The 22,727-nt window shown below is 32.8% G+C and overlaps 3 protein-coding genes across 8 annotated transcripts in view; all 3 read left to right on the plus strand.

Moving 5' to 3' along the window:
• LOC123913225 (putative disease resistance protein At3g14460) overlaps positions 1–3,715 on the plus strand; it is a 17,797-nt gene extending 14,082 nt beyond the window's left edge. The window contains exon 5 of the mRNA XM_045963865.1: positions 3,376–3,715. The gene's annotated coding sequence lies outside the window, so the exon portion shown is untranslated. The remainder of the gene's footprint in view (positions 1–3,375) is intronic.
• Positions 1,716–19,422, plus strand: LOC123915368 (putative disease resistance protein At3g14460; the record flags this gene model as incomplete). Its single annotated transcript, XM_045966495.1, has 5 exons — positions 1,716–2,853; positions 17,418–17,503; positions 17,959–18,329; positions 18,510–18,703; positions 19,012–19,422. A coding segment is annotated over one exon (1,125 nt), but the record flags the coding sequence as incomplete, so codon positions are not given.
• LOC123913226 (putative disease resistance RPP13-like protein 1) overlaps positions 5,003–22,727 on the plus strand; it is a 52,458-nt gene continuing 34,733 nt past the window's right edge. For 2 of the 6 annotated variants that reach the window (XM_045963871.1, XM_045963876.1), the window contains exons 1-2: positions 5,003–5,080; positions 5,218–5,274. Coding sequence is in view for 1 of the 6 variants with exons in the window: in XM_045963868.1 (XP_045819824.1) it covers positions 13,610–15,304 (1,695 nt within the window). In the remaining 5 variants the exon portion in view is untranslated. Of the gene's footprint in view, positions 5,081–5,217; positions 5,275–11,135; positions 11,197–13,575; positions 15,305–20,864; positions 21,124–21,255; positions 21,317–22,727 lie in introns of those variants that run through there. The other 4 variants (XM_045963870.1, XM_045963874.1, XM_045963868.1 and 1 more) reach the window with 3 other exon arrangements.

Consider the following 22,727-nt stretch of genomic DNA (forward strand, 5'->3'; position numbering starts at 1 on the left):
GCAAAAGCAAGGCCTAGACTATGATGAAGTATTCTCTCCTGTGGCAAGGCATGAAACTATAAGGCTGGTTATTGCACTAGCTTGTAGCAGAAGATGGCCTTTATTCCATTTAGATGTAAAGTCAGCATTCTTAAATGGACCATTGGAAGAAGATGTATATGTCAAGCAACCACCTGGTTTTGAATTGAAAGGTAAAGAAGATAAAGTGCTGAAACTGAACAAAGCCTTGTATGGTTTGAAACAAGCTCCAAGAGCTTGGAACAAGAGAATTGACCAATTCTTTGTTGTACAAGGATTTGTGAAATGTAGTGTGGAATATGGTGTGTATGTTAAACACAGTGATAACAAGCATATGTTAATCATATGTTTGTATGTTGATGACTTGTTAGTGACTGGTAGCTCACTAGCAGAGATTGAAGATTTCAAATCACAGATGAAGAGTGAATTTGAAATGACCGATTTGGGAAAGCTCACCTATTTCTTAGGAATGGAGCTGTTATATACTGCAAAGGGGGTGATACTGCATCAAGCAAAATATGCCACTGAGATTTTGAGAAAGTTTGAAATGCTTGATTGCAATTCATCAGTCACACCTGCAGACACAAGACTTAAGCTGGAAATAGATGAAAATAGTGATACTGTGGACTCTACTATATTCAGACAATTGATTGGTTCACTAAGGTACTTGTGTCAAACTAGACCTGATATTAGCTATGCAGTTGGCTATGTAAGCAGGTTTATGAGCAAACCACTGAAGCCTCATCTACTGGCTGCCAAGAGGATACTCAGATACATCAATGGCACAATACACTATGGTGTGTTATTTCCATATTCAAAAGATAGTGTGAAACTTGAATTAAATGGATTCTCTGATGCTGATTGGTGTGGAGACAAAGTAGACAGGAGGAGTACAAGTGGTTATCTGTTTAAATTCCAAAATGCACCAGTCTCATGGTGTTCTAAGAAGCAGTCAGTGATTGCTCTCTCTAGCTGTGAAGCAGAATACGTTGCAGGATCCTTGGCTGCTTGTCAAGCTAATTGGCTACAATCACTTCTCAATGAAATGAAGATCATTGACAACATCACAGTAATGCTGAAGATTGACAACAAATCAGCAATTAACTTGGCTAAAAATCCTGTTAGTCATGGTAAAAGTAAACACATTGAGACAAGATTTCACTTCCTTAGGGACCAAGTCAACAAAGGAAAGTTAAGCTTGGAGTATTGTTCCACTGACAATCAACAAGCTGATATAATGACTAAGGCTGTGAAGAGAGATCAGTTCCTCAAGCTCAGGAGGGAAATAGGGATTGTATGCTTCGATAGCTTGTCTTAAGGAGGAGTATTGGTTTGATTGGTAATTCAAGCTCTGAAGCATTATAACCTCTGAACCAGCGCTTCAGCCTCTGAAGCAACATATCCTCTGAACCTCACAACCTCTGAAGCTGATATAAGTTCTGAAGCTCTGAAGCTCTGTTTTGGTTCTGATACGCGTTTCTGTTTTACTTAGCTTTATAGAGTTAGTTAGTTAGTTTTGTACAGTTGTAATTCAGTTACGTTTTGTTTGTCCTAGGTAGTTATGCAGTTACTTGCATTTGAAGTAACCACCTATTGTATATAAACAATTAAGGCCCTTTGTGGAAGAATAAGATTTTTACTTTTCCTTTATTCAATTTCTGCTTATTCTAAATTCATTCTTCATTCATCTTTCACCCTTCAGTGCTCTTTGTTTTGGGTTAATCCCCAACAAAAACTACAATGGCAACCGCTTTCCAAATTGGCTAAGGGATTGTGATTTACCCAACTTAGTATCTCTTACACTGAATGGGTGTGGATTATGTTTTCATTTGCCATCACTTGGTCAACTTTCTAGTCTCAAGGAGCTTTCCATTTCACGTTGTCCCGAATTGAAAAAAATTCCGCCTCAACACCTTCCTTCTTTACAGACATTGTACATTTATGAATGCAACAAGTTGGAGGAATGTTTATGTCTTGAAGGATCTCCATTGCTTAAAGAGCTTTATATTAGTGACTGTCCCATGTTGAAGATATCAATTCCTAAGGGTGATAGTATGATAGAGTTATATCTACAGAGATGTGATCGGATTTTGGTAAATGAATTGCCGACCAGCTTGAAAAAGTTTGTCCTTTTGGGAAATCGGTACGTCGAGTTCTCCGATGAGCAAAATTTAGTAAAGTGTACCGTTCTTGAAGTGTTGAAGTTTGATTTAGAAGGAATTGTAAAACGTCCCTCTTTAGATCTGTGTTGCTATAATTCTCTTCGTAATCTTACAATAAAAGAATGTCACTCTTCCTCCTCCTTGCCTTTTTCACTACATCTGTTCACCAATCTTGAATATCTCAAGTTGTACGATTGCCCACAGCTGGAATCATTTCCAAGTGGAGGTTTGCCTTCCAACTTGACCAGACTTGAAATAGAGAATTGCCCAAAACTGATTGGTTCGAGAGAGGAGTGGGGTTTGTTCCAACTCAATTCTTTGAAACAATTGGGAGTCAGTGATGAGTTTGAAAACGTGGAGTCATTCCCAGAGGAGAATCTGCTGCCACCAACTCTTACGTGGCTTCTATTGATGAATTGTTCAAAGCTAAGAATAATGAACAACAAGGGTTTTCTCCACCTCAATTCTCTCAAATCTCTAATTATTATCAACTGCCCTAGTCTTGAGAGCTTGCCAGAGGAGGGTCTACCCAGTTTTCAATTGCTCATTCGTGAATGTCCACTAATTAGGGAGAAGTACAAAAAGGAGGGAGGAGAGCGTTGGCATACAATTAGTCACATCCCGGTTGTGGGGATTGATGGAATTGAGCAGCACGATTGAGATGTGGCCCCAGGCAAGTACAACCAACCCATGTGTTCATTTTCTCTTTATTTATTTATTTATTTTGACTCTCTATTTGATGTTGAACACTCACAACTGTATCTCAAAGATTCCTACCTCCAACACAAAGCAAAAATATGTTAATTCCACCATTTTTGTTGGGTAGCTAGCTACCTTCATTGTAACATTATTTTAAAGGGAATTTTAATTTTTTGTTTTTTAATCATCCTTTTGCACCTTCATTTATTTTTTGAAATAGAATTCTTTTGTGTATCCTTGTTATTCTTTTTTCTGAATAATATTTCCATCTCTGCCAAAATGAATGGTTTTCTAAAATTTTTTTTTTTTTTTCTGAATTGTTCATAGATGGATGTCCATTAATGTTTGTTGAAATAAAAATGTCTGTACAACATGCTGCTATAACCACATTCTGGACATAGTGTGATTATGGACATTCATGTTTGTCGTATATTGTTCTTAGGTCACATTATAGAAGTATTTATGAATTTCTTCTAAAGACAATGATCTGTTTTAGGACTTACGAAGAAGAAATCTGCATTAACATCCGGAGAAGAAATCTTCGAAACATACTCTCAAGGATCAAGTCATATATCTGCATTTTTTTAGCTTCCAGATGTAACACATAACCATTCTGCATCATTTTTTGAGAACAAGTTTGTTAATGATAATTGAATCAAGGAATGTGTAGAGTGAATTACTTTTTCTGAGTTTGTGAAAAAAATTATCTATCTGAATCACTGTGTCAGATGTTTGTGATTTGTACTAATTAACATGATAATTATAGGATTCCTTAACACAAACTTCTTGTAATATTGCTGCGACAGTCTTAATAATCTTTTCTGCATACTGTGACACTTTTTTTGTAATATAAATTGCATCACATCATCTTTTCCCTACAAACATAATTAATGATAACATATAATGCTCTCAAAACTCTTTGTGGTCCATTTCTTTCAGCTTTCTTCGAAGCTTCATTTTTCAAACTTCGGTGCTCGTTGTTTGATACAAAACTATTCTTTATTATACAGCACTAAACAGTTTTAGAAACCAAACCCCTCAATATACAATGTTGTTTTCTATAAAAGTACGACGTAAGAAAGTGTAAAAAGTTATAAGTTTAAATACTACTTTAAATAACATTTTTTAAAAAAGTTATAAGCTAAGTTTTTTTATCAAGCAAGCTTATAAATTTATTTGATAAAATAAAATATGTTTTACAAAAAGTTTTCTTTTCAAACTTATAATTTTTTTTTAGATGCTATTCAGGGACGGACTTGGAGGAGGGCAAATAGTGGCCAATGCCCCCCTTCTCCTCATTTACATACATACATATACATAATATATCATATTATATCATATATATTATTTATCATTTACATTATATAAATAAGAATTTAATTGATATGTATTTACGGTGTAAAAATATTTATATTGTCGAACAATTATAAGTGTTGAGTTATTAAAACTATAACATTTTAATTAACAAAAAATTAGTTGTTTCAAGTGGTGAGTTTTGGGTCTCTTAAGTAAGTGGTCAAAAGTTTGATATTTGGCTCTTGCGTATGAATAAAATTCGATTGAGGGGAAGAATTCATTTTTTGTGCCCCACATATTTCTCGGAGGTAATTAGTCATCAATAACCATTAAACAAGAACTTCGTAAATATAACACGATAACATAAAAAAATTACATGGACAATGTAACAGAAAAATCTACATTCACTTTTATTATTTCACTATTTTACGGCCCCTGATGTGATAAGCTTCTGGATCCGTATTTGATGCTATTTCAAGACGTTTGAGCTTATAACTTATAATTTTTTATCTTTTATTTTAATTTTAACTTCTAACCGAAAACAATTGAATTAATCAGTCACTCAAATCCTTACCAAAAAAATAAAAATCACTCACTCTAATTTTACTGCGAGTTAAACCACACCCCCCATTTTCCTTGCAAGTGATGGGAAGGTGTGATCAGTGTATATTTTTTTTTTTTGGTATTCGTGATCAGTGTATATTAATATATGGTCAAGTTGAAACAAATCATTCATTTTCTACTTCTTAATATTTTGGTCTGTGAGTTGTATCGAAAAGGTACTTCATTTTCTACCTCTATAAAATTAAAATTAAAATTAAAATAGGTAACTCTAAGTCTTTCGTTGGGAGATCTCTCTACAGCTTCACTTTGTTTCTCTGTTTGTTCCACACATTTTTATTCAAGTAATTTCTTTCTTTCTAAATATTAATGGAGTAGTAAACACATTTTACTCATATTTGACATTTTATATTATCTATAAATCTTTCTCTAATAGTAATACTAGTATTTTATACTCTCTCAATCTCTCTTTCCTTTGCAGATCTTAGTTTGTGCTTTTCTAACAAAGATCTCAACTTGTTTGTTCTTACACTTTCAGGTAATCTCTACTCCTCACTTGTATGTTATGCTATTTGTCCCACAACAAGAATTATATTATGTCATAATTATTATTTTTCAATTATATTATTATATTAATATTATGTGTCTCAAACTAAAAAAAAAAATACTATTTGTATCACCACAAAATTTTTATCTTCTACTTCAAATTTATGATAATGGTGAACACATAATCATTTGATTATAGGTAAAATTATTACTATTTTCTTTATTATTTTTAATTATTTTATTTTGAATGTATTTATTCCTTTTATTTATAGTCTAATTAAGAGCCGTTAGTGACAAAAGTTTGACTTTATAATTTTTTTATCTTTAGATGAAGTGGTAAATCCACTTAAATTAAACTTACATAACTGTGAGATACCGAGTTCGAATTCGGATCACGATGTCCAACCTAATAATTTTGGCATTTTTTTTCCAGTTGAGTTAGGACTTATGAGACTTTAATTTTATAATTAGCAGAGAACTAGAGACACGGTTCAAATCTCTTTGCCCTCCATTTTATTTAATCAGATGCCCCTAATTAGTTACAAATTTATCTTAATTATATGATAATTATTTTCCTTCACCTCACACAATCATTATTTCCCTTTCCCAAATCATTATTTTCCTACACAGTCACAAAGAAGAAAATAGGGTTTGATACAACCAATTTCATCTTTTTATAAAAAAATATTAGTTCTTATAAATCTTTCTTTTTGTATGTTAATCGTTTGGCTGCACCTGAAGCTGATTTACATTGCCTGAGCACCTACCTTTTCATGATGTTTGAGTATAATAGCATCATACACTATCCCAAATTTTTATGGTGATGGATGGCTATGGTTATCCAACTCGACCACTACTCTAAAATTTATTGTGCTATGTGTACAAACAAAAGGAAAATTACCGTACATGACTCAATTGGGTGAGCATATATATTTATTGGAGGTAGAGATGATTGTTTAATGAGAAATCCTATTTTTTTCTTTGTGACGGGGCAAAGGAAAGATTGTGTGGGGTGAAAAAAATAATGATCATATAAGATAAATTTGTAATTAATTAGGGTTATTAAATTAAGGTGAGGTCTACTCTATCCTTTCATAAATTGAGAGTATATGTCATCCAATCCAACCAAAAAATTGGGTTGGGTCGAACATCCCAATTTTATGTGTTTTGTTTGGAGATGAGAAAAATTAGAGGTGTATATGGATTAGGCAAATCCGGTCGATCCGGTCAACCCACCCAATCCAATAAAAAAATTAGGTTGGGTCGGGCAAGTGCGTGAATATGGATTTTAAAAATGAAAAAATCCATTAAAAAATCGGGTTATAGGTACAACCGGACCCAACCCAAAAAATCCATTGACCCACTAGTGCTATGTTTTTTGAAATATTTTTTTATGAAAATACTAAAGATTTTGTCATTTGATCGTTAAATATTTTTAACAAGTTATACTATTTTTTAAGAAAATAAAAGGATTTGTGTCAAAAAAAAAAAGGATTGAATAATTTTTATAAACAAATATGATAATCCATGACACTATTTTAAAAATAAAATAAAAAAATTAAATAATTTTCATAAACAAATATGATGATTCCAAACAAAGACCCAATCAAAACTAAAACATATAATGGTCTCTTACGCTTATTTTAGGTTTCAAGTTAGTCGTTTTCGTTAGTTTCGTCACTAACACCGTTTGAATAGTACACGTGTCAGTGTGTCCAAGTGCCACGTGTCAATCCACATATCCAAATTGATTGCTACATGTTACAAAATTGAAAAAAAGCAAAAAAAGTCATTTGGATATCATACTATCAAACCGATAAATTAGTGGGTTTACGCAAAAAATAAGTGATTATTTTCTATAGTGAAAAAATGTTACATTATTTTCTAGAAAATACAATGGTGAATTATTTTTAAGAAAAATATGATGATCTGTCATTTAGATATTTAGTATAAAAAAATAGAAAAATAATTTAGGTAACCCACTGCCAATCCAATCCAACCCGAAAATTAGTGAATTTATCTAACCCGGTCCAAAGTTATAACGGGTGGTTATTTTACTAGACCCAATCCGAAATACCATATGTTAGGGCTGAGCAAATAAACCGGACCCGCTCAAAACCCGAGTAGTCCGACAGAAAATGAAGGAAACGGGTCGGTTTTAAATGGGCCACGGGTTAACAATCTGCGTTTAGTAGTCTTACATGGATATCAGTGGGCGGGTGCGGGTGTGGATTTTTCAATCCATTGATACTCAGGCCTGACCAAATTAATACTCCCTCCGGACACAAATATAAGAAAAAAAACCGTTTACGCGGTGTTTGAGAAATTTAGTTAAGTGTAGTTAATTTTCTTGATTTAATGCAAAACATGAGTTAAATTTACTATAATACCCTTTGAAAAATGATTTATGCCTTGGAAATCACATAAACTTTTGAAAAGTGAAATAATTAAATAAGGGTATATTAGGAATAGTACTATTAATTAGTTTAAAAGTAGCTGACTTTTGCTTATACTTGTGTCCAAAATTTGAAGTGTTTTTTTTTTCTTCTTATATTTGTGTCCGGAGGGAGTACAAGTTATATGTATACTGTATATTGTCTTAGAGTTTAATAAATAGGCATCAATGGTGTAAAATGTTTTTACACGATCGTCAAATAAACAACTACTATCATTTTATCATGTCATATCAAAAAAATGAAGTGAAGTAAAGTGATGTGAAGGAAAATATGGTAGGCATTAGTTGACAATATAATTATTTTACATTATCATATAATGTATATTCCTTTTTCACATTACTTATCTATGACAGGTTTTAACCTACCATAACCACATGGCTACATACTTGTACTTTTTCTGTAAAAATTAAAACTAGTACATGTCTTGAGTCCCACAAAACCACCGAAGTTCTCACTATTTCCAATGTCTACTAATTGATTCCAAAGACCACATAAGTCCAGAATTTGAATACTATTGTAATAATTAATTATATTCACATATACCAAACACTTCTCTTTCTTTTTACATGTAGTAAAGAATAAAGAATTTGTTGTGAATTCGTTAATAAAATTACACTAATATGAAATTTGATGTGTGAAACAATTGAATCAAACAATCAATATATGAAGTAGATAGAGATGATGATAACAAATAATTCAAAAGCAAGTAAACAAATAAAAGAGAAGAGACACAAATCTTTGTTTATCTAGTTCGGTCAAAATAACCTAGTCTGGGGGAGAGAGCAGCCCCTTCGTTCAACTATAATCAAATAGTCACCTTACAAGAAGAAACCCCAAATTGGGTTACGAGGATTAATTCTAGTTCTACCCAAAAACCAGAATATCTTCCTGTGGCTAGGAGACTCAATTTGACCTAGTCTACCCAAGGTGAAGAACAAACAATAACTCTTTGCCCTAGAATTATACCAAAAGAAAATCCTTTTGTTCTCTCTCTAAAACTCTAGCCTTTGATGTTGGCAAATCCTTATTGTTCCTTTCACTCTTATTTTTCTATGAATAAAGTGATCCCTATTTATAGAAAAATATATGCCTTTTTATTTTAAACAAATCTTCTTTAAAATAAATCAAATCTAAGTCAAAAGAAACTAATTTTTCCACAAAATCAGCAAAAAGTATTCTGCTGGCAGCGCACTTGCGCCTAGCGCAGCAGCCAGAAAGAATCCCCAATATTGCAAAACAATTGCGCCTAGCGCAGGCCACAACTCCCACTCTTGGACCTGTTTTCCGACTTTGTGTGACCGAGATTTCAAGGCATATTCAACAATTCTCCATTTTGCCTTTAAATCGATGGTGATCCCATCAACCACCGTGCTGCTCTCTCTCCATCTTGAACCTCTATTCAAGATTACCGGCCAAGTCCAAGTCCCACTTGAACCTTGACCTAGGCACCATCCTCCACTTGCTTCCCACAAGTTGTTCCTCACCTTCATCCCTCGGAATGCTTTCCGCTCTCATGAAGATCTTGCCTCCCAGTACCATAGGATGTTTGGTAGCACCCACAAGATTCACCGCACCCTCTTCAGGCCCCGGAGCAGCTAAGTTCGTCCTCCTGAAGAAACGCTTGTTCCCCACTATCATCGGCGTTTTAGATAGCCCAACAAGCTTCACCATCCTTCGACCCCCGGAATGCCTTCCGTCCTCTCGAAGTATTGCTTGGCTCCAAACCCACTCGGGAATTTTAGGCGGTTCCACAAGCTGCAACATCAAACTCCCCTTACATCCAACTACCTCCAGCAGTCCTATAAGTTCCCTAGTTTGATCACTGTTGCTTTCAATTGTCTCCTTGAAGATCCTCAGGTCTTGCACTTCTTCAGTTACAATTGAAACATAACCCACAAGGTCTCCATGGTCATCCCCCTTTGGTTCAACAATACCACCCCCCTCCCTATCTCCGATTAGATAGTCAAGAGCTAATATTGACTGTCTACCACTATTGGAAGACTCCACCTCAAACTGAGTTTCTACCAAAGTATATCCACCATGATCTCCACATTGTAACAAGCAAGACCTCTCCAACTCCTCTGAAACAACCACCCCGAAATCCCCTAACTCTCCACCGTCACGAGCATCATCACTAGACACCACTAGTGCCTCTCCATGCTCATAACCCTCATACTCCGATGAGCCTTCAAAAACATGAGCAGAATTATCGTCCTTCAACTCCGGACAATCCCTCTTGAAGTGACATTTCTTTTGACAATGGAAACAACTCTACTTGTCACCGCCCTTTCCTTTAGCCTTCCTACCTCTACCTCTCCCACTTGAAACGTTTAAGGCATCCACAATATATATTTTCCTTATTAATATACTTAACTAGTATCCGAAGACAGTATTTAACACAATATATATTTATATACATGTGTATAAAAAAAATATAAAAAATCTGGTGTGGCTGAAACCACAACCCTTAATGCATCTTTCCCGACATATGCCCCACATGAATTTAAAATTATCACTTTTGAATTTTATTTCAGTTTTATTATAAGAAACATTTCTTATAAGTTATCATAGAACTAGTATCATAAATTATAAATGTCAAAATCAAGTTTCATGTATAATATATTCTATAGTAAATTCAAATAATCATCACGATAGAAAAATAAACAATGATTCAAAATCATTATCATTTTACGTAACTTAATTTCCTCCATGAACAATTATCAACTTACAATAATTTTAAAATATCCAACCAATCTTATTATCATTATAAGCAAGAAATTAACGATAACTTTCATATTACTATCATACATATATAATATGTCATCACTTTTAAATTCAATAACTTCTTGCACAAAATAATAATAATGCAATAATATGCATTTCATATTTTGACAATTCATATACACTACTTTTATATTAAAAGAAGATCACTTAAAAGCATTTTCATAAATCAAACTTACTTATTTACTCACTCTAATTTTACTACAATATATATTTTTTTTTTACGAGAGTAATTTTATTAAGTTACACCCTCAATTTCCTTGCAAGTGATGGGAAGGTGCTATCTTTATGTGTGGTGTGTGGAAAGACTACTATTAAGGATATGGTCAAAGTACATACTACATACATACTCACTCCTATCATTCATTTCCTACTTCTTAACTCACTCATTCATCTTTGATTTGTGCTTCCTCTAACTCTTTCTCTGGGAGATCTTTCTACAGCTTCACTTTGTTTCTTTGTTTGTTTACAAACAATTAACTCAAGTAATTTTTCTCTCTAAATATTAATTAGTAAACACATTTTACTCATCATAAATAACTTCCGTTGGTAGTTTTCATGTTATATTACCTGTTAAATCTTTCTCTAAATCTCTCTCTCTCTCTTTTCTTTGCAGATCTTAGTTTCTGTTTTTCTGACAAAGATCTCAGTTTGTTTGTTTGTTCTCACACTTTCAGGTAAATCTCTTCTCTTCCTTTGTTAACAAAAGTTAATCTTTTAAATTATGTATGTTACGCTGCTATTTGTCCCACAACAACAGTTTCATAAACTTGTACAAAAATGAGAGAATCAACCAGTAATGCTAAATAGAAATAAAAAGCATTACTTTTTTCCCCACTGGTTTTATTTAAGGAGTGTTTGCCTGTTTGTTAATTGGATGCATTTGTTTTTTAAAGCTTTAAAAAAAATCGCTTTTGACAAAATAATTTTATAAAAATACAATTAAAATGATAAAATTCAGTTTTAAAGACAAAATTGGATTTTTTTCTTAAACAAATCTCATATAATTCCACCCATTATAGATTTTAATTGTTTTTTTATATATTTTTAAAAATATTTTTATGTAAATTTAATTAAAGGTAGTAAAAGTAACTTACAATTCAATTGTTTGAAATTAAAAGAATAATTTAGCATTTAATAACTCATATATTCATGTTAGAGATTTTCGACTCGGATCCTCTCCAATTTTTTCCTCATGTTTTCTCTCATTTTCTTAATCTAAGGGTTGATAAATTACAAAGAATAAAAATACACTTAAGAAGAGAGAATCAACCATTAAATTAAAAAAAAAAGAAGAGAAAACATGAGAGAAAGATTGGAGAGGATCCAAATCTAGAGATTTAAAATAGCTATTTAAAATACCTTCTTAGTTTACGGATTTTTTGAAATTTTATTAGAGTATTTTTTTTTTTGGTGAATAAATTTTATTAGAGTTTAAAATAGTACTCCTTTTGCCAAAAAATAGTACTCCTATCCTATATGTTTTGTGACTCAATCGCATAGGGCTTTTTTGTGGACCCAATAATGAAGTATGATGAGTTGGTTTCAAACAGTGACAAAGACTTTTAGAGTTATTGCTGGGACACAACTTGTGTTTAAAATAGTACTACTTATGTTTTTTGCATGTGCTGCTGTCTCCTTTTTATGTTTAGGTTTATGAAATTGATTTTTCTATGTTAAAATTATAAAGTTTTGGTCTTTCAGTTAAATTTTTATATTTAAAAATAATGATTTAATATATTTTAAATTATATTATATATTGCGTCAAATAAAAAATAGGTGGCATACAAGCTGATAGTATAGTGAATGATCAAACTACATTAAAATACATGAAAACTTAACTCTTCAAAAACCTCGATTGCATTTTAAAAAATTATTCATATTTATAATTTAATTAATCAAATATAAATAATTAATTTATCTGGTTATTTTAGATTTTCTAAATGAATTTTATGGTGCACGAATTTTTTTTGACAAAAAATTTGTTTTTAAAAGCTTCAAATAAGAAATTGGTTTAGATAACTTCACTTAAAATACCGTTTCACATCTTTTTTTTATTTTGTTAAAAAAATTAGATGATAAAACTTAAAAAAATCTCTAAAATAAATTAATATAAGCAAGTGTATTTTTTTATTTTGAAATAATTTATTGAATTACGGTAATTGATAATAAAATTAGTTCATTTAAATTTTGAGACATTGTGTAAGATTTTATTTTTATTAACAGTTAACTTTTTGGGAACCAAAAACATGTGACTTTTTTTTTAACTAAAAACAAAACAGAAAATCTGATTTTTTGTATTTCTTTTAAAAAATTATGAAATTTAATTATAAATAGTAAAAGTTATTTCAAATTTATTTGTTTTAAATTAATAGAGTAATTTTGACATTCATTAACTTATATATTCATGTTAGAGAATTTATCTTAATAAAAATAACATTTTTTTAAAACGATATCTCTTAAAAATAACCTTTATGAAAAACTATTTAAAACAGTTTCTTATTTTAGAGATTTTTTGAAAATTTATTATTTAAAATAAATTGTAATAAAATGATGAAATATTTAAAATAAATTTTTACGATAAGCTATTTAAACTAATTTTTCTTTTGAAAAAATTAGTTGTTAAAAAAATTTAGCATAAAAATTATACAATATAAAAATGATTTTTTAGAAAATGCTAAAAAACTATGGCGAAGAGCATCCATCATTCTAATATTTATTTTCAATGTAACCAACAATTTTTTCATTTTTTGGGTTATATATTAAAGGTATAATCTACCTATAATTTATTGATTATTTTTATAATTAATAAAATATAGTTATGAAAACGGACAATGAATTGGTCCAAATGATAAGAGTTTTGATCCCCTTAAACATGTGTTCAGGGGTAAAAGAAAAAGAATAGAGTTATGAAGAAAGATAAGAGTCACATGATTTACAATTTTAGATATAAGGAAAAATGATATTATGTAGATGTTACTATTAAAGTTTATAATTCTTCTTGTTTCATGAATTTAATGTTACTTGACAGAAAGAATACATTTTTCATCTTGCAGAGAGTCTTTGAGACTGTGCTTCAGATTCAATATCATGGCAAAGTTGGTTGCTGAGGCATTTCTTTCTTCTTTCGGTCAATATATTTTTGAAAGGTTGGCTTCAAGTAATTTGACAGACTACTTTCGTAGAGGCAAACTTGACAAGTTGGTGGGTGAACTTGAGTCTACACTCGATTCTATCACCCAAGTGTTAGATGATGCAGAGATAAAGCAATACCAAATCCCAGACGTCAAGAAGTGGCTTGGTAATGTTAAACATGCTATGTATGAGGCTGATCAACTACTGGATGAGATTGCTACTGATGCGCCACTGAAGAAGTTGAAGGCCGAATCTCAGCCTTCTACTAGCCATAATATTGTCAACTTCATTCCAACTTTGACTAATCCATTTGAATCCAGGATCAAAGAATTGATAAAGAGCCTACATTCTCTTGTAGAGCAGATGGATACACTGCAATTGAAAAATCAAACATATGCCAGTAATGCAGTTGGATTCAATTCGAAACCTCCAGGAATAGAAGAAACTACATGTTTGGTGGATGCATCTGACATATATGGTAGAGACGTTGATAAAGAAGAAATGATCAAAATTTTACTTTCTTCAGAAAATGATAGCAGCAACAAGACACCTATAATCAGCATAGTTGGTTTGGGTGGGATGGGCAAGACCACTTTTGCTAAGCTTGTGTACAATGACAACAAGATAGTGGAGCATTTTGAACTTAAAGCTTGGGTCTATGTTTCAGAATCTTTTGATGTTGTTGGACTCACCAAAGAAATTCTCAAGACATTTAATTCTCCGGCAGAGGGTGAATCAAATTTAAATCTACTCCAACTACGGCTGCAACAAACACTAACCGGCAAAAAGTATCTGCTTGTTTTGGATGATATTTGGAATGGAAATGAGAAGAGTTGGAAGCAGTTACTACTTCCTTTTGACCATGGATCTTCTGGAAGTAAGATTATTGTGACAACACGTGACAAGGAGATAACATATGTCCTGAAATCCACCAAGTTATTTAATTTACAACAATTGAACAATAGCGATTGTTGGAGTTTATTTGTGACACATGCGTTTGGTGGCAAGAATTTGGACGAATATCCACATCTTGAACAAATTGGCCTGGAAATAGTCCACAAGTTTGGAGGGTTGCCTTTAGCAGTAAAAACACTGGGCCAACTCTTGCAAAGAAAATCTGACAATGAATGGAGGAAGATATTAGAGACTGATATGTGGCGATTATCAGATAAGGATAACGACATTAACCCAACGCTGAGATTGAGTTACCATAATCTCCCATCTAATCGGAAGCGTTGTTTTGCTTATTGTTCTTTATTTCCCAAAGGTTATGGCTTTGGCAAAGGTGAATTAATCAAGTTTTGGATGGCAGATGGTTTGTTGAAGTGTTCCGGAGCAGGCAAAAGTGAAGAAGAGTTGGGTAATGAAATTTTCACCGATCTGGAGTCAATTTCATTTTTCCAGAAATCATTGTATGATGCATTTGTCATGCATGATCTTGTCAATGATTTAGCAAAATCAGTGTCAGGAGAATTTTGCATGCATATAGGGGGTTCTAGGGTGGAAGGTATCCCTGAAAGAACACGCCACATTCAGCTGTCTCTTCGATATTTAAATTGTGGTGATAAATTACTAGAGCCAATTTGTAAATGCAAGGGACTACGTAGTTTGATAGTAGAGCGCAACACAACTACGTTGATAAGCAACGATGTGCAACGTGATCTGTTTTCAAGACTAACATGTTTGCGGATGTTATCATTTAGTTGGTGTGGTCTGTCAGAGCTAGTTGATGAGATAGGCAATTTAAAACTTTTGCGTTGTCTAGACCTTTCTCACACAAAGATTAAAAGCTTACCTGATACCATTTGTATGTTGTATAATTTGCAAACACTCTTGTTGGAAGGGTGTCATAAATTGACAGAGCTCCCTTCAAATTTTTGCAAACTCATCAATTTACGTCATCTTGAACTCCCTTGTTTAAAAAAGATGCCAATGAATATAGGAAAATTGAACAAACTACAGTCCTTGACTTACTTTATTGTGGAAGAGCAGCATGGGTCTAATATTAAGGAGTTGGAGAAACTAAACCATCTTCATGGAAGAATTCATATTAAAGGACTGGGTAATGTCATTGATCCTGCAGATGCTGTGATGGCCAATTTGAAAGATAAGAAGTATTTAGAAGAATTACATATGGTGTTTGATGGCGGAAGAGAAGAAATGAATGAGTCGATTGTTGAAAGAAATGTATCTGTGTTGGAGGGTCTTCATCCAAATAGCAACTTGAAGAGGCTGACCATTGTAAACTACAATGGTAATTCTTTTCCAAATTGGCTAAGGGGTTCTGATTTACCCAACTTGGTATCTCTTAAACTGAAGAATTGTCCCAAGTTGGAGGGATGTTTATGTCTTGAAGGATATCCATTGCTTAAAGAGCTTTATATTAGTGACTGTCCCATGTTGAAGATATCAATTCCTAAGGGTGATAGTATGATAGAGTTACATCTAGAGAGATGTGATCGGATTTTGGTAAATGGATTCTCGTCTGGGTTGAAAACGATTGTCCTTAAAGGAAATCGGTATACCCAGTTCTCCGTTGAAGATTTCTCCACCTCTTTAGATTTCTCCGTCACTTTAGATTTGCATCACAATGATTCTCTTTTAATAAAAGGATGGCACTCTTCCTCGTTTCTTTTTTCACTACATCACTTCACCAATCTTAAATTTCTCAATTTGTACGATTGCCCACAGCTGGAATCATTTCCAATTGGAGGTTTGCCTTCCCACCTAAACTACCTTACAATATCCAATTGCCCAAAACTGATTGGTTCGAGAGAGGAGTGGGGTTTGTTCCAACTCAATTCTTTGAAAGAATTCAGTGTTAGTGATGCTGAGTTTGTAAACGTGGAGTCCTTCCCAGAGGAGAATCTGCTGCCACCAACTCTCCAGACTCTTTGGTTGAGTAAATGTTCAAAGCTAAGAATAATGAACAACAAGGGTTTTCTCCACCTCAATTCTCTCAGATTTCTATGTATTAGAAACTGCCCTAGTCTTGAGAGCTTGCCAGAGGAGGGTCTACAACAACTCAGCTCCCTTCATGGGTTGTTCATTCGTGAATGTCCATTAATTAGGGAGAAGTACAAAAAGGAGGGAGGAGAGCGTTGGCATACAATTAGTCACATCCCGGTTGTGTTGATTGATGGAATTCGGGAGGAAAATTTCTCAACGTACCCACCCACTTTCTCCCGCACTCCCTAGCGCAACTAAAAAAATTCGGAAAATACGTTCCGAACTGTTTTTTAGTGTAAAATTTACACTATAAAAAATTCGGGAAATGTTTTCCGAATTTTTTGGGGAGTGCGGGAGAAAATGGTGGGTGCGTTGAGAAACTGTCATTGAGCAGCACGAATGAGATGTGGCCCCAGGCAAGTACAACCAACCCATGTGTTTATTTTCTCTTTATTTATTTATTTATTTATTTATTTATTTATTTATTTTGACTCTCTCTATTTGATGTTGAACACTCACAACTGTATCTCAAAGATTCCTACCTCAAACACAAAGCAAAAATATGTTAATTCCACCATTTTCAATTTGTTGGGTAGCTACCTTCATTGTAACATTATTTTAAAGGGAATTTTAATTTTTTGTTTTTTAATCATCCTTTTGCACCTTCATTTATTTTTTGAAATAGATTTCTTTTGTGTATCCTTGTTATTCTTTTTTCTGAATAATATTTCCATCTCTGCCAAAATGAATGGTTTTCTAAAATTTTTTTTTTTTTTTTTTCTGAATTGTTCATAGATGGATGTCCATTAATCAGGGAGAAGTACAAAAAGGAGGGAGGAGAGCGTTGGCATTCGATTCGTCACATCCCTAAAGTGTATATTGACAGAGAGCCCCTGGCAAGTACAAACCCTGTGTTAATTTTCTCTTAATTATTAGTAATTCATTTTTGACATAATTAATAATAAGACTCTGTATTTCATGTTAGAACAGTGACAACTGTGAACTGTGACGTCTTTGGTGTACAAAGTTTTTTTTATTTAATATTGTTAAGAAGTGATTAATGATTATTGTATCAAATGAATGTCATACTACTTTGTTGTACAAAGTTTCTTTAACTGTTGAGCGACTATTACTCTTTAATTTATATGTAGACTAAGATGTTTTCCATGAAATAATTCATGTATCCTCTTGTTTTCCCATGTGAGGATGGATGATGGCATCAACCACCTTTATTTAAATTTGGTTTCCAGTTTTCCATAACCTTGTTATTCTATTTTCTTCTTTAAAAAGGGAATACAATTTATACAAATAGAAGTATTTATGAATGTCTTCTGAAAACAATAGTGTTTTTTTAGGATCTCAGAAGACATATGCAGAACAATAGTGTGAGGATCGTGAACACCATATTTTGCTCAGTATTGTCCAGAGCTTTCCAGAGTAGGGTTGTTGGCATACAATGAACCATATCTGAGATACCACACTCGTCTTTTTATATTCTCAAAAACATTGGCATTTTATTTGACAATGCCAGGTATTTGATATATGTTCACAAATGCATTTCTGATATCTTCTTTACAGTAAACTTGAAACCATACTCTCATTGCCGTTCACCACTTTTGTCCAACTTGAAGGATCTGACTGTGTTCTGTGACCACGACATACCCTTGCCACTGCCAATGCCATGAAACACATGCAGGATTCTGTTGCAGGTTCCTCATTTGAATAGGTGAATGATGAATTTCTTTCATAACCATTACATTAAATAAAAACTGTGTAAATAAAACAATGAATTTCAACTATTTTCTTATTGTCCTTGCACCATGATTTAATCAAATAATTCAAATTCCTTGTAGTTGATATTTGATAACATTCTGCACCTGCATATTTAAAATTGTTATTTTGGCAGCTGCATAGCTCTCTCTATTTGCGTACCATACGATAATGTGTTGCTTATGGAAAGACATTTTTGCTTCAAGTTGCCAACAATATGGTTTTAATTGCAAATCTCTCGCTGAATCGGAGAATGATGAAAAACGAACAAATTGAACACTTACAGAAGTTCGAAAAGTGCTCAAGCAAGTCCATTGCACATTCTTCAGTGTATGTAATTTCTCATTATCTAATCTTTTCAAAAACTCAACAAAGATTAATCTATTGTGTGGTTTTTCTATCTCAATGCTAAAATTATATTTTGTTAGCTTTGTATTCTTTTTTTCCTTTACTATTTACCAATCTGGAATATCAATTCTGCTTATCTGTCAGATCAAAACAATGAGATCATGACTGCAGTTTGATGAACTAAGCAGTGTGGTGTTATGAAACTCATGGTTTTAGATTTGTTCCTATTTAATGAAAATGCTGATAGTGACGCATACATGCATAGTTAATTTTTAAAAATCTGGATGCAGGGTGCTGAAATAAAAAGGTAGAAGAATAGGAGGGAAATCTCAGTAGATGATGATAAAGGAAAAAAATTCCCGTTCAAAGAGTGCAAAGAACAACAAATGAGTGAAAGAAACAATGTTCGTCAGCTATTGTTGAGTATGGCTCATAATCACTCTTAAGTGGGCAGGGTCAATTGAGCGGAACAAGAGAGACCTGTCCTTGGACCAAGCGCAAACGTTTGTTATGGAATGGTGACTTGGGGTTTGGTTTAGGGATGATGTTGTAGTCAGGACTGTAGTATTTAAATATAAGTTGTGCATTGGAAACCTTAATTTTTCACCGATAATACAAAGGAGTCGGAGATGTAGGCTATATTGGCTGGACTTGGTTACCAAACATCATATGTTCATTGTTTTCGTTTATTGTTTCTTTAATCGTTTGATTTTTGAACCAGTTTGTTGTTCTAACATACTTATATTGGCAACACACCGGGTTTAAATTGGTAGGAAAGTTAATGTAAACTGTCACAATTCCACTCAAATCTTTCTTTTCTCTGTAATGAAGTTGGATGGCATATAACTAAAACCATTGAGACAGCTCTCTATCAAGAACTGAAGGGAGTTGATCCTGCACATTCAACGGCAGAATTCTTTGCAGACTTGGTCATGTTGAGTTTTGTTTTCAAAGATGATATAAAATAGAGAAGACATTGCCCTTCCTGTCATAGACCTTATTAAACCTAGTAGAATTTTAAAGTTAAACACAACTTTAAGCCAAGAACAGTTCCCATCTGATTCTAGCCTAGTAGAATTTTGTTTGTTTTTACAGTAAATATTAAACTTTTGACACTTCAAATTTAACATTATCCAATACCCCTTAATGCTCAACTGGTAAAGTCATGCGGGAGACGATATACTAACTAAAAAGTAACTGCCAACTGTTTTTTCTCTTACTTAATTGACATTTCAACTTCCTGAAAACTTATCAAATAACAGCTCTACTTTGTTAGTAGCTAACTCTCACTGAAGGTTGGTGATTACAATAGTTGGACAAGTTTTTATCCCTATAACTCTATGCTTAAAATATTTTCTCAGCAGCCTATATTGCTTCGGCCTTCGGATGAGGCTAAAGATCTTATATGGCACAAACAGGTTTCCTCGAAGGTTTCTATTTTCGCTTGAAGACTTTTGCGCGACAGGTTACCCACAAAAAAAAAACCTGGTGGCTCGAGGCATCATCTATCGAGAAGCTGATTTTTGTGTATCCGGTTACGGCGTTGTTGAATTAGCTCAGCACTTATTCCTTTCTTGCAGTTTTTTCGGCTCCATGTGGTTGCTGATTCGGTCTTGGATTGACTTCTTGTCGGTCGACACTCAACATTTATCGGACCATTTTATTCAGTTTACTTTCTCTTCAGGCGGTCTCTGTACGCGACAATCTTTCCTGCAGCTCACTTGGCTCGTATATGCGTGTAGGTTGTCTGGAATGAAAGAAATCAAAGACTATTCAGAAATTTAGAGTGCTCTATACCTCAACTTTTGGACAAGGTCAAACTTTATTCTTATCGGTGGTTGATGACTATGAACTTTAATCTAGTCTCAAACTACCATAGCTGGTGGTCGAGCCCGTGTATTTGGTTGGGCATATATTAGTTCTCATGTTGTTATTTGTTCTTGACATTGTGTCATCTTTTGTAATCTTTTCGGCACGCCTTATGCTAAGGAGATTATTCGGTTAATATATATTTCATTTTTGCCTTTTCAAAAAAAAAAATTATAACTAAAAGTAAATTTTACTTCAATTTTTTTTTTTTTTACGAGAGTAATTTTACTACACAAGTTATTACACCCTCAATTAGTCAATTTCCTTGCAACTTGTTGCAAGTGATGATGGATGGGGAAGGTGCTATCCAGCCTATCCTTATGTGTGGAAAGACGCGTATATTATTATAAGAAACTTCATCTTTTGAGTTAATACATATCATCATTAATTTTCTAATTATTAATTCTCTCATTCATATCAAACTTCATCTTTTGAGTTACTAATACATATCATCTTTGATAAGTCTATTGTTGAAAGATCTCTCTCTACAGCTTCACTTTGTTACTTTGTTTGTTTCCAAACAATTAATTCAAGTAATTTTTTTTTCTAAATATTATTAGTAAACACATTTTAATTAGTAATTTTTCTTTTTGACATGCTATATTACCTATAAATCTTTCTCTAATTTTTTATACTCTCTAAATCTCTCTCTCTTTTCTTTGCAGATCTTACTTTGTTTGTCTCTAACAAAGATCTCAGCTTGTTTGTTCGTTCTCACACTTTCAGGTAAATCTCTTCTCTTCCTTTGTTTACAAAAGTTAATCTTTTAAATTATCTATGTTACGCTGTTTGTCCCACAAAAAGAGGAAAACTTGTACAAAAATCTTCAATTTTTTATGTCATAATTATTATTTTTCAATTATATAAACACACAAAAAAAAAAAAAACTATTTGTATCACCCCATAATGGTGAACACATAATCATTTTTTTTTTTGAGAAAACATAATCATTTGATTATAGGTAAGATTATTATTATTATTATTTCATTTATTCTTTTTATTTATTTTGTTTTGAATGTATTTATACCTTTTATATATAGTCTAATTAAGAGGTGTTAGTGACAAAAGTTTGACTTTATAATTAGCAGAGACATGGTTCAAATCTCATCTGTGACAATTGTTAAATGTTGATTATATTGTCACCAATTATTAATAATAATTTTTTATTTGCAGAGTTTTTACAATAAAAAAAAAGAAGCAAGTGTATCATTTTCCTTAAAAAATATTTATTGAATATTGTAACTGATTTCACTTAACTTTTTTCAATTGATGGTAAAGCTAATTTATTTAAAAATTTTGAGATATTACACAAGATTTTATTAATTCTAATTTTAAAAAAATTACTATCACTAACAATCACATAAATAGTTAACATTATAAAAAAGAATAGTTTACGTGTGTGTGGTGTTTGGAGATGAGAAAAATAGTAGTAGTCTCGCAAGCAAAGATATTTTTCATTGAATATCCATATTTTGTTGGGTAAAATAGTGTTTATCTCAATACCAAAAAAAAAAAAGTGTTTATCTCAATGTATATAAAAAAATAGTGTTTACCACCCTGCAATTAGGGATGACAAAAAAACCCAAACCCGAGAGACCCACCCGAACCCAAACCCAAGTCAACGGGCGAAACCCGATTTGACTGGGTTTGGGTTTGGGTGACACCCGAAAATATGGGTGTGAGTTTGGTATCAGTCAAACTCACACCCAAAACCCATACACCCACCCAAAATATTTTATAATTACCTAATTACCCCCATAGTCTCCCTCAATTTCCTTGGAAGACCTTAAATTTTAGTTGTAATTTAATTTCTTGAAAGTCTATGTTGTAATTTCTTGAAAGTCTATGTTTGAATTTCCTTGGAAGACCTTAATTTTAGTTGTAATTTAATTCAAAGTCTATGTTGGAATTTAATTTCTTAAATTTGCAAATTATTTTCAAATGTGTTGCGGGTTTGGGTGGAAAAAACCCGAACCCAATGTGTGTGGGCGTGGGTGTTGTTTTGCCACCCGAACAGTCTTTGGGTTTGGGTGATGATTTCGAGTGTGAGTTTGGTAAGTGTCAAACCCGCACCCGTGAGCGCCCGTTGCCATCCCTACCTACAATATGAGTGAATCTTAATTTACTATTTTTTTAA

Source organism: Trifolium pratense, linkage group LG3 (assembly GCF_020283565.1).
Source record: "Trifolium pratense cultivar HEN17-A07 linkage group LG3, ARS_RC_1.1, whole genome shotgun sequence".
Taxonomy (NCBI): domain Eukaryota; kingdom Viridiplantae; phylum Streptophyta; class Magnoliopsida; order Fabales; family Fabaceae; genus Trifolium; species Trifolium pratense.